The 12,830-nt window shown below is 35.2% G+C and overlaps 2 protein-coding genes and 1 long non-coding RNA gene across 3 annotated transcripts; 1 reads left to right on the top strand and 2 right to left on the bottom strand.

The window, feature by feature from the left end:
* Nucleotides 1-2,276: 2,276 nt before the first annotated feature.
* On the top strand, nt 2,277-8,339 carry LOC113468463. Its single transcript, XR_003392205.1, has 2 exons — nt 2,277-2,356; nt 8,059-8,339. It is a non-coding gene; the product is annotated as an uncharacterized LOC113468463 (long non-coding RNA).
* LOC103511692 (probable N-acetyltransferase san) lies at nt 2,434-4,590 on the bottom strand. Its single transcript, XM_008476423.3, has 2 exons — nt 4,417-4,590; nt 2,434-3,155 (listed from the first exon to the last, which is right to left on the bottom strand). Exon 2 carries the CDS (start codon nt 3,008-3,010, stop codon nt 2,507-2,509), a length of 504 nt encoding a protein of 167 aa, XP_008474645.1. The 5' UTR covers nt 3,011-3,155; nt 4,417-4,590; the 3' UTR covers nt 2,434-2,506.
* Nucleotides 8,156-12,177, bottom strand: LOC103511693 (probable N-acetyltransferase san). The gene is made up of 2 exons (XM_017445089.2): nt 12,085-12,177; nt 8,156-8,638 (listed from the first exon to the last, which is right to left on the bottom strand). Exons 1-2 carry the CDS (start codon nt 12,164-12,166, stop codon nt 8,217-8,219), a joined length of 504 nt encoding a protein of 167 aa, XP_017300578.2. The 5' UTR covers nt 12,167-12,177; the 3' UTR covers nt 8,156-8,216.
* Between the last annotated feature and the right edge of the window lie 653 nt (nt 12,178-12,830).

Here is a 12,830-nt window from a genome sequence, read left to right as displayed (position 1 = left end):
ACATGGGTATTATGGCCCATTGCATGGACATGGGACAAACCTGCAGTCAGCCCACGTTAGGTCCCTATTTCCCATTTACTCATACTCATACACCCCTGAAAACTAAAATGATGTTTGAGTTTGATAAGGTACAATGAAATGCGTGATTCTGACCACGTGTGTTTGTGTTTGAAAAGAAAAGAATGTAGGGAACGGAGATACAAAACATGGGTATTATGGCCCATTGCATGGACATGGGACAAACCTGCAGTCAGCCCACGTTAGGTCCCTATTTCCCATTTACTCATACACCCCTGAAAACTAAAATGATGTTTGAGTTTGATAAGGTACAATGAAATGCGTGATTCTGACCACGTGTGTTTGTGTTTTTACAACTCACTAATAAAACGCTTTCTTCATCAAAATTACAAATGTACGTGCGCTTAAGTAATTTATTTGTGTCTAAATTTGTAGCTCTCTCTAATTAGCATATTAATTTGTTTTATGTAATTATACCAAGATCCAATTGAGTAAAAGAAATTTGTGATAGTGGTATCTACAATAAATATATTATTGGCAGACTGAATACATATTGTTTAGGTACTTACATCCTGTGACGTTGCCAAAAGCGTCTACAAACAGACAACCCTTAAAACAAAGTGACTGAATGACTACTCAAGTGTACCCGAATATTTTATTAGACAGAAAAAAATAATTTTAGAAATTACCATGTGTAAAAGCAAACCTGGAATGTAACAAAATACCTAAAGTAAATATTATGCAAATAGAATCCTTGTGTTTAGTTTTAATGACAATAATGATGCAATGTATAGCAGCCCAAAACATCACTCATGACAACCCTTTTAAAACAAAGTGACTGAATGACTACTCAAGTGTACCCGAATATTTTATTAGACAGAAAAAAATCATTTTAGAAATTACCATGTGTAAAAGCAAACCTGGAACGTAACAAAATAACTAAAGTAAATATTATGCAAATAGAATCCTTGTGTTTAGTTTTAATGACAATAATGATGCAATGTATAGCAGCCCAAAACATCAATCAACATTCCTCTCATCTCATTACGACATCAAGTTTGATCAAGCATATCCCTAACATTACTCTACCCACCAGTACAATAAATATCGTTACACATCTTTCAAGTAGGACAAACAAATCGTATACGAAAAAGAAAGTTGGCAATATAACCAAACAAAGAGTAAGCTCAACATTCCTCTCATCTCGTTACGACATCAAGTTTGATCAAGCATATCCCTAACATTACTCTACCCAACAGTGCAATAAATATCGTTACACATCTTTCAAGTAGGACAAACAAATCGTATACGAAAAAGAAAGTTGGCAATATAACCAAACAAAGAGTAAGAAGAAGATCTACTCGACCTATTCCGAACATTTTCCTCCATGATCTTAATCAGAGTCTTCTTTTGATAAAACCAACTTCACCAACAACAATGCAAACCACACTGGCATCAAACATCACAAGAAAAACGAGAACAACCTTATACATAACACCATTCACAAAACGACCAGGAACTACAAAACCATGTTATGTCTGTCCATTATGTTATCAACAATTCCGAAAATCTCCGAGGTTACAACTTCATATGCACAAGAAGCATAACCTTAGTATTCATGTGACAATTAGAAAAGTGTGGTGGACACATAGAGGGCCAGTGCTTCCTGAAGAACATTTAAATTTGACTGCACTGATGCAAAAAGCAACTTTCATTGGTGAGGTTCAATATGATGCAGAGGAAGAGTTGAGGAATTTTATGGAATTTTGATCATTGGAGTCGACAAAAGTACGAGTACATCATAAAGTTGTACGTTGTACTTAATAATCATGTAATAATCGGTCATACAAATTTAAATGGCTGTAATAGTAGCTAGTTATTAAACTTAAAACATACAAGTAGGATTTTTATTTAGATAGGTAACTTGACCAACGTAATTTGTCAGCTTTCCTGTTTTTGTCAATCTATTCCTGTCTACCTGAGTAGGTACAAGACAAAGAATTCAACTCCTATTACTAATTGAAGACATTTGATTGAAAATTTGGAATTTATCATGGAAAATAATCACTTTATTGTGGACTGTGTGAAAGGTCTACATATTTATAAATGAATTAAGTACTTATTTCCATTTTAATTTTTAAAAAATTCAATAGGTAAGGGATTTTTTTTTTTTTTTTTTTTACCAACCTGTTTTTGTTGGTTGGAAAACTGTATGACAAAATAATAATAATGAAGGATACCTATTTATTATACCCTCATGCAAATTGAAGTTAGTGTATAAAAAAGTAAAATTTATGATAAATATTAAAAGTAAAAAATGTACAGATCTTTCAACAAGGTAGATTTCAGAGTTGTTGGGATTTCTCCTGAAAAACAATCTGATAAAGGTATAAAATTTTCAATAAAAATCCTTGATTACTATGTCCTGTATGTTTTTATTTTATTTTATGAGCATCCATATTGATTGCCTTTTTCATTTTATCAATCCTTACTTTCCATCTTTGTGTTCTTCTCCATTTGGTACTTTGTTTCTCAGTGTCTTCTGAAGTACATAGGCATCTGCTGGTTCAATTCTCTTGTAGTAATGTTGTTTTGTTTCTACAATTTCAAATCCAAATTTCTTATAAAAGTCTATAGCCACATCATTATTCAGTTGTACATGTAAATATATACTATCAAAATTTCCATCTTTTTCAACATAATTTAAAATATGCTCCAACATCATGGAACCAATACCAAGTCTTCTGTATGGAGATAAGCATCCTAGAGTCATAATATAAAGTTTTCTGCCATTGTTAGGATCTATACGACAACACACTGCACCAATCACAATATCATTGTAATAAGCAAGCTTGGCAAGTTCTCCAGCTTCCAAAACATCTTTATAAAACTTTTCATTGTAAGACACAGGAAACACAACAGTGTTCAATCTTTTAAGTTGTTTTATGTTGTGGGGAGTAACATCTCCTAGTTCAATTTTAGGTCTTGTCATGGTAAAAACACTTTTTAATAAAAACAATGAACAAATAATTTTGACACTAAAAATGAATTTTTAGGTAGATCACACCAAATTATGAGGTAGAAATTTAATTCATTGTAAGTACATTGTAAGCTCTTCTTTTTGATTGGCTCAAAGTCTGAAACATTTGAAATAAATGAAAATAATCATTAAAAAGTATGAACCAAGAGAGTTTTGTAGGACAAATTAATATAAAAACTAACACAAACTCCCTTTGATTGTTCAATAATATACAATGCTATGTGGAATGGTTTGCTGGAACTGAACCTCAAGTACTAATACTTTAGGGGAGCACTATAACCACTTTGCTGCTAGGAAACTGGGAAAGTGATTGATATTACAAATACACCATTGTATTTACTGGACATACCTATTGTCCGTATGTACATACCTACTCCTGGACAAAATTTCTTTAATACAGTAGAACCCTGATTTTTATGAACTTTGGTTATATGAACCCCCCGTTATATGAACTTGAAAATCTGAGCTTTTTATTTATTTTTTGCTCAAAGATTTTTTTTTTTTTTTCTGACAATGCAAACAAAAATTTCCGATTTTTTATTTCAACCTTCACAGAAATTGTAAACAATAATGCTAATGTGAACATATTTTGTCCTTTAAGTCACATAATTTGTCATTAAAAGGACAAAAAATAAGCATTTCCTCTCAAAAATTTGCCATGTTTTCTTTGTTTTCTAATGTAACCCTGATTTTATGAACTACCTTTGGTCCCGATTAGTTCATAAAATCAGGGTTCTACTGTACATCAATTTGATTGCTGCTGGTCTTTCTCAGATCCACCTAAGATGGGGGAGGCTTAAGTGAGGAAGTGAGTAGGATATTACAGAATGGGGTGAAAACCCCTCTGTGAGAACTGTTGTTAAAAAGGGATGTTAAACCCCTGTACTAGCTACCTCAATTTCGGTCAGAGGATAAGCATTTCCTCTCAAAAATTTGCCATGTTTTCTTTGTTTTCCAATGTAACCCTGATTTTATGAACTACCTTTGGTCCCAATTAGTTCATAAAATCAGGGTTCTACTGTACATCAATTTGATTGCTGCGGGTCTTTCTCAGATCCACCTAAGATGGGGGAGGCTTAAGTGAGGAAGTGAGTAGGATATTGCAGAATGGGGTGAAAACCCCTCTGTGAGAACTGTTGTTAAAAAGGGATGTTAAACCCCTGTACTAGCTACCTCAATTTCGGTCAGAGGTTTAGACTTTTAGAGGTACCCATGGGGGTGTAGGAATATATGATACAGGTAGCTATAATCCCTTGAATACCCTTACCTACCCTTCATAAAATGAACTGACATTTTCAACGGAGGTACCTAATAGTTCTGGAAGAGAGGTCTCGGTCTAGAAGGTAGAGGTAACTTACCAAGTTAGAATTAAGAATCCTCAAGCTTGAATGGTACCTATGTAGGTATTTCTTTTTCCAATGTTTAATGTCTATCAACGTCCCAAAGGACCGAATATTAATATTGGTTGCTGCAAGTTATTTCTGCTGGATTTTTAATTTCTTCCTTAATTTAATTTTTCCTTTTGCAGTTTGCTTGATTTCTTTCAAGAATCTTTTAATTATTTTCAAAATTTTGAGGTTAGGATATTTATGTTTTGATTTGTGGCTCTCTCTAACGGGAACGGAGAGAACTAAACATGCAGTGGCGTACCTACACATGGGATCGTGGGGTGTTTTTTTTTATTTTATTAAAAAACGGGAAAAAATATTTTTATCCAGGTAGGTAGGTCTTGCTGAATAAATTTCAATTTCATTGGGAACATTATCTAGCCTGCAAAACCTTTTGCTTAATTTCTTTCAAGAATCTTTTAATTATTTTCAAAATTTTGAGGTTAGGAAGTTAGGATATTTATGTTTTGATTTGTGGCTCTCTCTAACGGGAGCGGAGAGAACTAAACATGCAGTGGCGTACCTACACATGGGATCGTGGGGTGTTTTTTTTTTATTTTTAAAAAAAAACGGGAAAAAATATTTTTATCCAGGTAGGTAGGTCTTGCTGAATAAATTTCAATTTCATTGGGAACATTATCTAGCCTGCAAACTTATTGAGAACCTAATCTGTTTGGGATAAAGTTCGCCCGAGGAGGAATCACGGGACCTAGCTTTTCCAATGCAGCCTTGCTAGAGCTAGCCTGGGCTGGCTAATTGGATTTTTTTTTAAGAGGTAACTGTAGGTAACTGCTAAGGTCTTATCGTCCCGAAATCGAAGAAAGAAGGAAGACAGGATAGGAGAAAGCCCGGCTAATTGGATTTTTTTTTTTTAAGAGGTAACTGTAGGTAACTGCTAAGGTCTTATCGTCCCGAAATCGAAGAAAGAAGGAAGACAGGATAGGAGAAAGCCAGCCGTTCCGAGAGCGAACATTATCCCATCAGGATAAAATCCGCCCCGGGCGGGAATCGAACCCGCGGCCTAGCGCTTACAAGACAGACGCACTACCAACTAAGCTAACTAGGCTGGCTGAAGTGAGTTTTAAACTTCGTTTAAGATTAATGTGCTGGCTATAGCTAGATTCATAGAAGCTTAAGCTTAACCCAACTTTTGTTTGCCCCTACACCTAAGTCTCTGAGTTGGCTTTTTGTGTACGTCCTGTAGCTACTGATGACTCGATCAGATATGCCAGTGCAAACCAAGCTATTCTAGAAGAGGTCGCATCCCACGTCGACGAAGGTTCACACTTGAAGTGCCTAGCATCCTCTCTGCACATCACGCCCCTGGTACGAATCCCACGCCCACACTTACAGATCAGAAACCTCCGCAAATCTCCCAAATAACATAAGTGCTACTCCACTTTCACACCTCCACATCCTGCTCCACATCCACACCTCCTCAATATCCACATCCACTCTTTAATGTTTCGCATCCACTCCTCATCCATGGAATTGCTAAAGTTTTATCGAAAGCGAAGGAAGACAGGACAAAGCCGGCCGTTCCGAGAACAAATCATATAGGTATGTTTGGGATAAAGTGCGCCCCCTGGCGAGAATCGAACCCCCGATCTAGCGCTTAGAAGACAGGCGTGATATCCTTCAAGCGAACTACGCTGGCTCTAGCCAGTTAAATTACCTACTGAACATTTAGTATCTACAATTATTATTACCTACAAAGGTTATTATACCTAATACGAGTATCAATGTATTAAAAGTACCTACCTACATGTAGAATAGAATAGACCAGAGGTTTCCAACTTCCATGTGTATGCGGACCACATACTACATTGGGAAGTACTTTGCGGGCCACATAATATGTACTTATTGCTAAAGTTTTACCGAAAGCGAAGGAATACAGGACAAAGCCGGCCGTTCCGAGAACCAATCATATAGGTATGTTTGGGATAAAGTGCGCCCCCTGGCGAGAATCGAACCCCCGATCTAGCGCTTAGAAGACAGGCGTGATATCCTTCAAGCGAACTACGCTGGCTCTAGCCAGTTAAATTACCTACTGAACATTTAGTATCTACAATTATTATTACAAAGGTTATTATACCTAATACGAGTATCAATGTATTAAAAGTACCTACCTACATGTAGAATAGACCAGAGGTTTCCAACTTCCATGTGTATGCGGACCACATACTACATTGGGAAGTACTTTGCGGGCCACATAATATGTACTTAGGGGAGCATTGTAGGACCCCCTCCCCCCCAACTTTTTAGAAATGCAGTCCGATCGAATTTTGAGCGCCGCAGGCAAAATTTTTCAAAAAGTATTCTCCTAAATGAGGGATTTTTTTTTAATTAAAATTTTAAAAATCGAAGATTTTTGCCTAAGTAACACAACTCTTTTTCTTTCAATTTTTACATTTAGGTAAGTTTGTAGAAATCCAAAAGGCTTCGCGGGCCACGAGAATTGTCTGGCGGGCCACATAGTTGGAAACCCCTGGAATAGACAATAGAATATACCTTGTTTATCTTGAAAGAAAGAAATCCTGCCAGAATGAAAAGTCCCTCTACGTTTGTACTTATATCGTTGTACCTTGTACACGTACAGGGTACAACGATATAAGTACATGTACGTGCATATATCTCTAATTTTAATTTTACACCTAAGACCTAAGGTACATGAAGTTTTGGAGCGATAGTCAATGGGAACATAACTAATGTACTAATATATAGTCAACCTAGGTTGAGCTAGCAGTGGCTTAGATAGGAATAGGAACATAACTAATGTAAAGATAGTAATGCCGTATGAGAGTCAGAATGAAAAGTCCCTCTACGTTTGTACTTATATCGTTGTACCTTGTACACGTACAGGGTACAACAATATAAGTACATGTACGTGCTTATATCTCTAATTTTAATTTTACACCTAAGACCTAAGGTACGTACATAAAGTTTTGGAGCGATAGTCAATGGGAACATAACTAATGTACAAATATATAGTCAACCTAGGTTGAGCTAGCAGTGGCTTAGATAGGAATAGGAACATAACTAATGTAAAGATAGTAATGCCGTATGAGAGTGTGTGTTAGAATTGCCGTGGTGAGTGTGAATAAATGATGAGCCGAGAGTCAGGCTCGAACCTCGGGTCACTAGAATGAGGGGCGGATACTTACCTGTCGGGCCCGATAGACTCATTTATATTGCAGGGATGAGACTGAAAAGTCCCATTATAACCACACAGGTGAATTTAGATCATTTACCGTCTTCACTCTCCATTTTAAAGGCAAATTCCTCCTTTTGAATGACTGAAATTGCTGTGTGTGTACTACCTAGTACCTATGTCTGAGACTGATCTAACCCTATGTGCGGACCAATATTCAGAAAATAATCTTTCTCCCCGTAGCTTAACTCCAGAGACGAGAAATCTCGAGCCTTAAAAATGAACCTCCCTAGTTTATTCTAATAAACCCTCCTTCAATATTGAAGCCCTGAAGCCGCCAAACTTTATTTTAGTGTAATTTTCTAATCAATACGGCTTAACTTATTCATAGTGGTCATAAGGGACCACAAAAGTTCCGATGCCATCGAATTATTGAGTGGATGTACAGATCTTTCAACAAGGTAGATTTCAGAGTTGTTGGATTTCTCCTGAAAAACAATCTGATAAAGGTTTAAAATTTTAAATAAAAATCCTTGATTACTATGTCCTGTATCTGATGGGTGTTTTTATTTTATTTTATGAGCATCCATATTGATTGCCTTTTTCATTTTATCAATCCTTACTTTCCATCTTTGTGTTCTTCTCCATTTGGTACTTTGTTTCTCAGTGTCTTCTGAAGTACATAGGCATCTGCTGGTTCAATTCTCTTGTAGTAATGTTGTTTTGTTTCTACAATTTCAAATCCAAATTTCTTATAAAAGTCTATAGCCACATCATTATTCAGTTGTACATGTAAATATATACTATCAAAATTTCCATCTTTTTCAACATAATTTAAAATATGCTCCAACATCATGGAACCAATACCAAGTCTTCTGTATGGAGATAAGCATCCTAGAGTCATAATATAAAGTTTTCTGCCATTGTTAGGATCTATACGACAACACACTGCACCAATCACAATATCATTGTAATAAGCAAGTTTGGCAAGTTCTCCAGCTTCCAAAACATCTTTATAAAACTTTTCGTTGTAAGACACAGGAAACACAACAGTGTTCAATCTTTTAAGTTGTTTTATGTTGTGGGGAGTAACATCTCCTAGTTCAATTTTAGGTCGGTCGTACTTCGTCATCCCGAACAATACATTTTCATTTCGCCTAATTCAGAAGTTGTTTTCCATAGGAATTCTTGAGTACTTTGGTCATGGTCATGGTAAAGAAATCTTCAGTCTCCAACTCTTGAATGAAATGCTGAAAGCAAATACATAAAATTCACTAAATATAAGCATAACTTAGGGGGAAAATAACTTGGGGAGAAAATCAAATATCTACAATTTATTTATTCTAAATACATACATACCTACCTAGTATTATGTGTAATCTACCTATTTTGAAATTGACATCTCCACTATTTTATCATTAACTTATAGCATATTGCATAATCAAATATTTCACGGCGTTCATAGAAATTAACCTATTTATTTTATTTTAAAAGTCAATTTGCCAGCCTAGTTAGCTTGGTTGGTACGTTGGTAGCGCGTCTGCCTTGTAAGCGCTAGGCCGCGGGCTCGATTCCCACGGGTAGAAATTTAATTCATTGTAAGCTCTTCTTTTTGATTGGCTCAAAGTCTGAAACATTCGAAATAAATGAAAATAATCATTAAAAAGTATGAACCAAGAGAGTTTTGTAAGACAAATAGAAAAACTAACACAAACTCCCTTTGATTGTTCAATAATATACAATGCTATGTGGAATGGTTTGCTGGAACTGAACCTCAAGTACTAATAAGGTAGAAATTTAATTCATTGTAAGTACATTGTAAGCTCTTCTTTTTGATTGGCTCAAAGTCTGAAACATTTGAAATAAATGAAAATAATCATTAAAAAGTATGAACCAAGAGAGTTTTGTAGGACAAATTAATATAAAAACTAACACAAACTCCCTTTGATTGTTCAATAATATACAATGCTATGTGGAATGGTTTGCTGGAACTGAACCTCAAGTACTAATACTTTAGGGGAGCATTATAACCACTTTCCTGCTAGGAAACTGGGAAAGTGATTGATATTACAAATACACCATTGTATTTACTGGACATACCTATTGTCCGTATGTACATACCTACTCCTGGACAAAATTTCTTTAATACAGCTCTTGAATGAAATGCTGAAAGCAAATACACATAATTCACTAAATATAAGCATAACTTGGGGGGAAAATAACTTGGGGAGAAAATGAAATAGGTATCTACAATTTATAATATTCTAAATACATACTTACATAGTACCTATTATGTGTAATCTACCTATTTTGGTGAAATTGACATCTCCACTATTTTATCATTAACTTATAGCATATTGCATAATCAAATATTTCGGAATCGAAGCCCGACCTCCTGTCTCACAGACACAAAGTCCACCATTTCGCGTTGAAAACGTCAAAATAACATTTTCACGGTCGTACTTCGTCATCCCGAACAATACATTTTCATTTCGCCTAATTCAGAAGTTGTTTTCCATAGGAATTCTTGAGTACTTTGGTCATGGTCATGGTAAAGAAATCTTCAGTCTCCAGCTCTTGAATGAAATGCTGAAAGCAAATACACATAATTCACTAAATATAAGCATAACTTGGGGGGAAAATAACTTGGGGAGAAAATGAAATAGGTATCTACAATTTATAATATTCTAAATACATACTTACATAGTACCTATTATGTGTAATCTACCTATTTTGGTGAAATTGACATCTCCACTATTTTATCATTAACTTATAGCATATTGCATAATCAAATATTTCACGGCGTTCATACGAAATTAACCTATTTATTTTATTTTGAAAGTCAATTTGCCAGCCTAGTTAGCTTGGTTGGTACGTTGGTAGCGCGTCTGCCTTGTAAGCGCTAGGCCGCGGGCTCGATTCCCACCCGGGGCGGATTTTATGCTGAACGGATAATGTTCGTTCTCAAAACAGCTGGCTTTCCCCTATTATATCTTAGAAAGTAAAAAAGTAGAAGAGGTTTTTGAACGTGGAGACCAAATCCAGGACGCACTCGACTTTTATTCCTGGAATACCTACATACAAATCCTGAAAAATTAATAAATGAAGAGAAACTGTGCAAGGGAAAAGTCAAGTGTTTCCTTCTAACGAACATAAAGCTCGAGAGTAGTCGAGAGCTTTCATTTTAAAATTACAGTCTTAAATGTTCAGTCCGAAATGTTTCTCTGTAGGTAATACATACCTACCTATGTTGTATACAGGGTTACAGGTAGGTCATAACACCTTCAATGTCCAACTTTACTAACAGAGGGCAATTATTACGAGAAAAATCTGGTGTGAACATCACACGACTTTCCTTATCCTATTGAATGATGCTTATTTGAGTGTTCTTTTACCCTAACTTTTACAATATCTCTAACCGTTTTGTCGCTATAGCTGAAAACCGCCAAAAAACGGTCGAAATCTGTCCAAAAGCGGTAAAAATACCGCCAAGCGCAGCAACCATCTCAAACAAACGTTTTGTGTTGCATCCTTGTCACATTAGTGAACCACATACCAAATTTCAAGTTTCTAGCTTATACCGTTCCCGAGATATTGTTAAATTACACCAAAAACCGCCAAAAAGCGGTAAAATGCCGCCAACCGTTGCACCGATCCTAACCAAAAGTTTCGTGTCGCATCCTTGTCATACTAAGCTGGCTCAGTAGGTGGAAAGCTGGAAAGGAATTTAGGTAGGTACCTACCTATCAGGTAACTACCCAAAAGATAAATTTCGAAAGCGCCATCAAGCACTTTTATCTTCTGCTCCCCTCTCGAAATCTTCGTTACATACCTACTTTTTAACGCCACACATTTTATCTTCCTTTCTTCCTATATTATTCAGTTAAACTTGTTAAGCGGAACTGAACAGTACCTTTTCCCCGCTTCAGAAATTGAAAAAAAAATTTCTTCCTATATTATTCAGTTAAACTTGTTAAGCGGAACTGAACAGTACCTTTTCCCCGCTTCAGAAATTGAAAAAAAAACGAATCCCTACAGAGTTTTTATCAGTTTTTTTTCCTTTTTACATTGCTCGGAACGAATAATAAAGTAATTTTTAACCAAGTAGGTACCTACCTAACGAGACCTAGGTAAATAAATATAAATAAATATTCACTAACCTAATTGATTGATTTTTTTTTCTTTTTTACAGTTTTTCTTGATAGTTACGTAAATAATTAGGTACCGTCTCTCTGTATTTAGCTAGGTAAGTAGGTACGGAAGAAAAAATTAAAAGTAACAGAGAACCGAAAAACTGCTAGATACGTACGTGATTGAATTCTTCCATCGCAACGGGAATTGAAGCCCGACCTCCTGTCTCACAGACACAAAGTCCACCATTTCGCGTTGAAGGACAAACGTCAAAATAACATTTTCACGGTCGTACTTCTTGGCAAGTTCTCCAGCTTCCAAAACATCTTTATAAAACTTTTCATTGTAAGACACAGGAAACACAACAGTGTTCAATCTTTTAAGTTGTTTTATGTTGTGGGGAGTAACATCTCCTAGTTCAATTTTAGGTCTTGTCATGGTAAAAACACTTTTTAATAAAAACAATGAACAAATAATTTTGACACTAAAAATGAATTTTTAGGTAGATCACACCAAATTATGAGGTAGAAATCATAATTCACTAAATATAAGCATAACTTAGGGGGAAAATAACTTGGGGAGAAAATGAAATAGGTATCTACAATTTATAATATTCTAAATACATACTTACATAGTATTATGTGTAATCTACCTATTTTGGTGAAATTGACATCTCCACTATTTTATCATTAACTTATAGCATATTGCATAATCAAATATTTCTATAATAACACAAAGAAATTGCATTTACTTTTCACTCCTTTATAAAATATTTTTCACTTTTATTCTACTAATTGGGAGTATGTAAAATCGATTGAAAAGATTGAAAAGTAGTCAGGTAAGGTACCTACCTAATTAATTAATTACCTACGTATGTAGGTACAGTGTTTTCATTTACCTACTTTTTGTATTAATATTAATATTTTATTTTTTAGAGGGTTAATAGGTATACTTATACTCACTCTTATGAACCAAAATTCGAGTCGGGAACAAGACGAAACGTATAAAATATTTTTCACTTTTATTCTACTAATTGGGAGTATGTAAATGTAATAAGTAGGTAGTTAGGTAAGGTACCTACCTAATTAATTACCTACGTATG

The sequence above is a fragment of the Diaphorina citri genome, unplaced genomic scaffold (genome assembly GCF_000475195.1).
Source record: "Diaphorina citri unplaced genomic scaffold, Diaci psyllid genome assembly version 1.1 scaffold742, whole genome shotgun sequence".
NCBI classification, from domain to species: domain Eukaryota; kingdom Metazoa; phylum Arthropoda; class Insecta; order Hemiptera; family Psyllidae; genus Diaphorina; species Diaphorina citri.
Note: the sequence above shows the minus strand (reverse complement) of the source record. Positions and strands in the feature narration are given on the sequence as shown.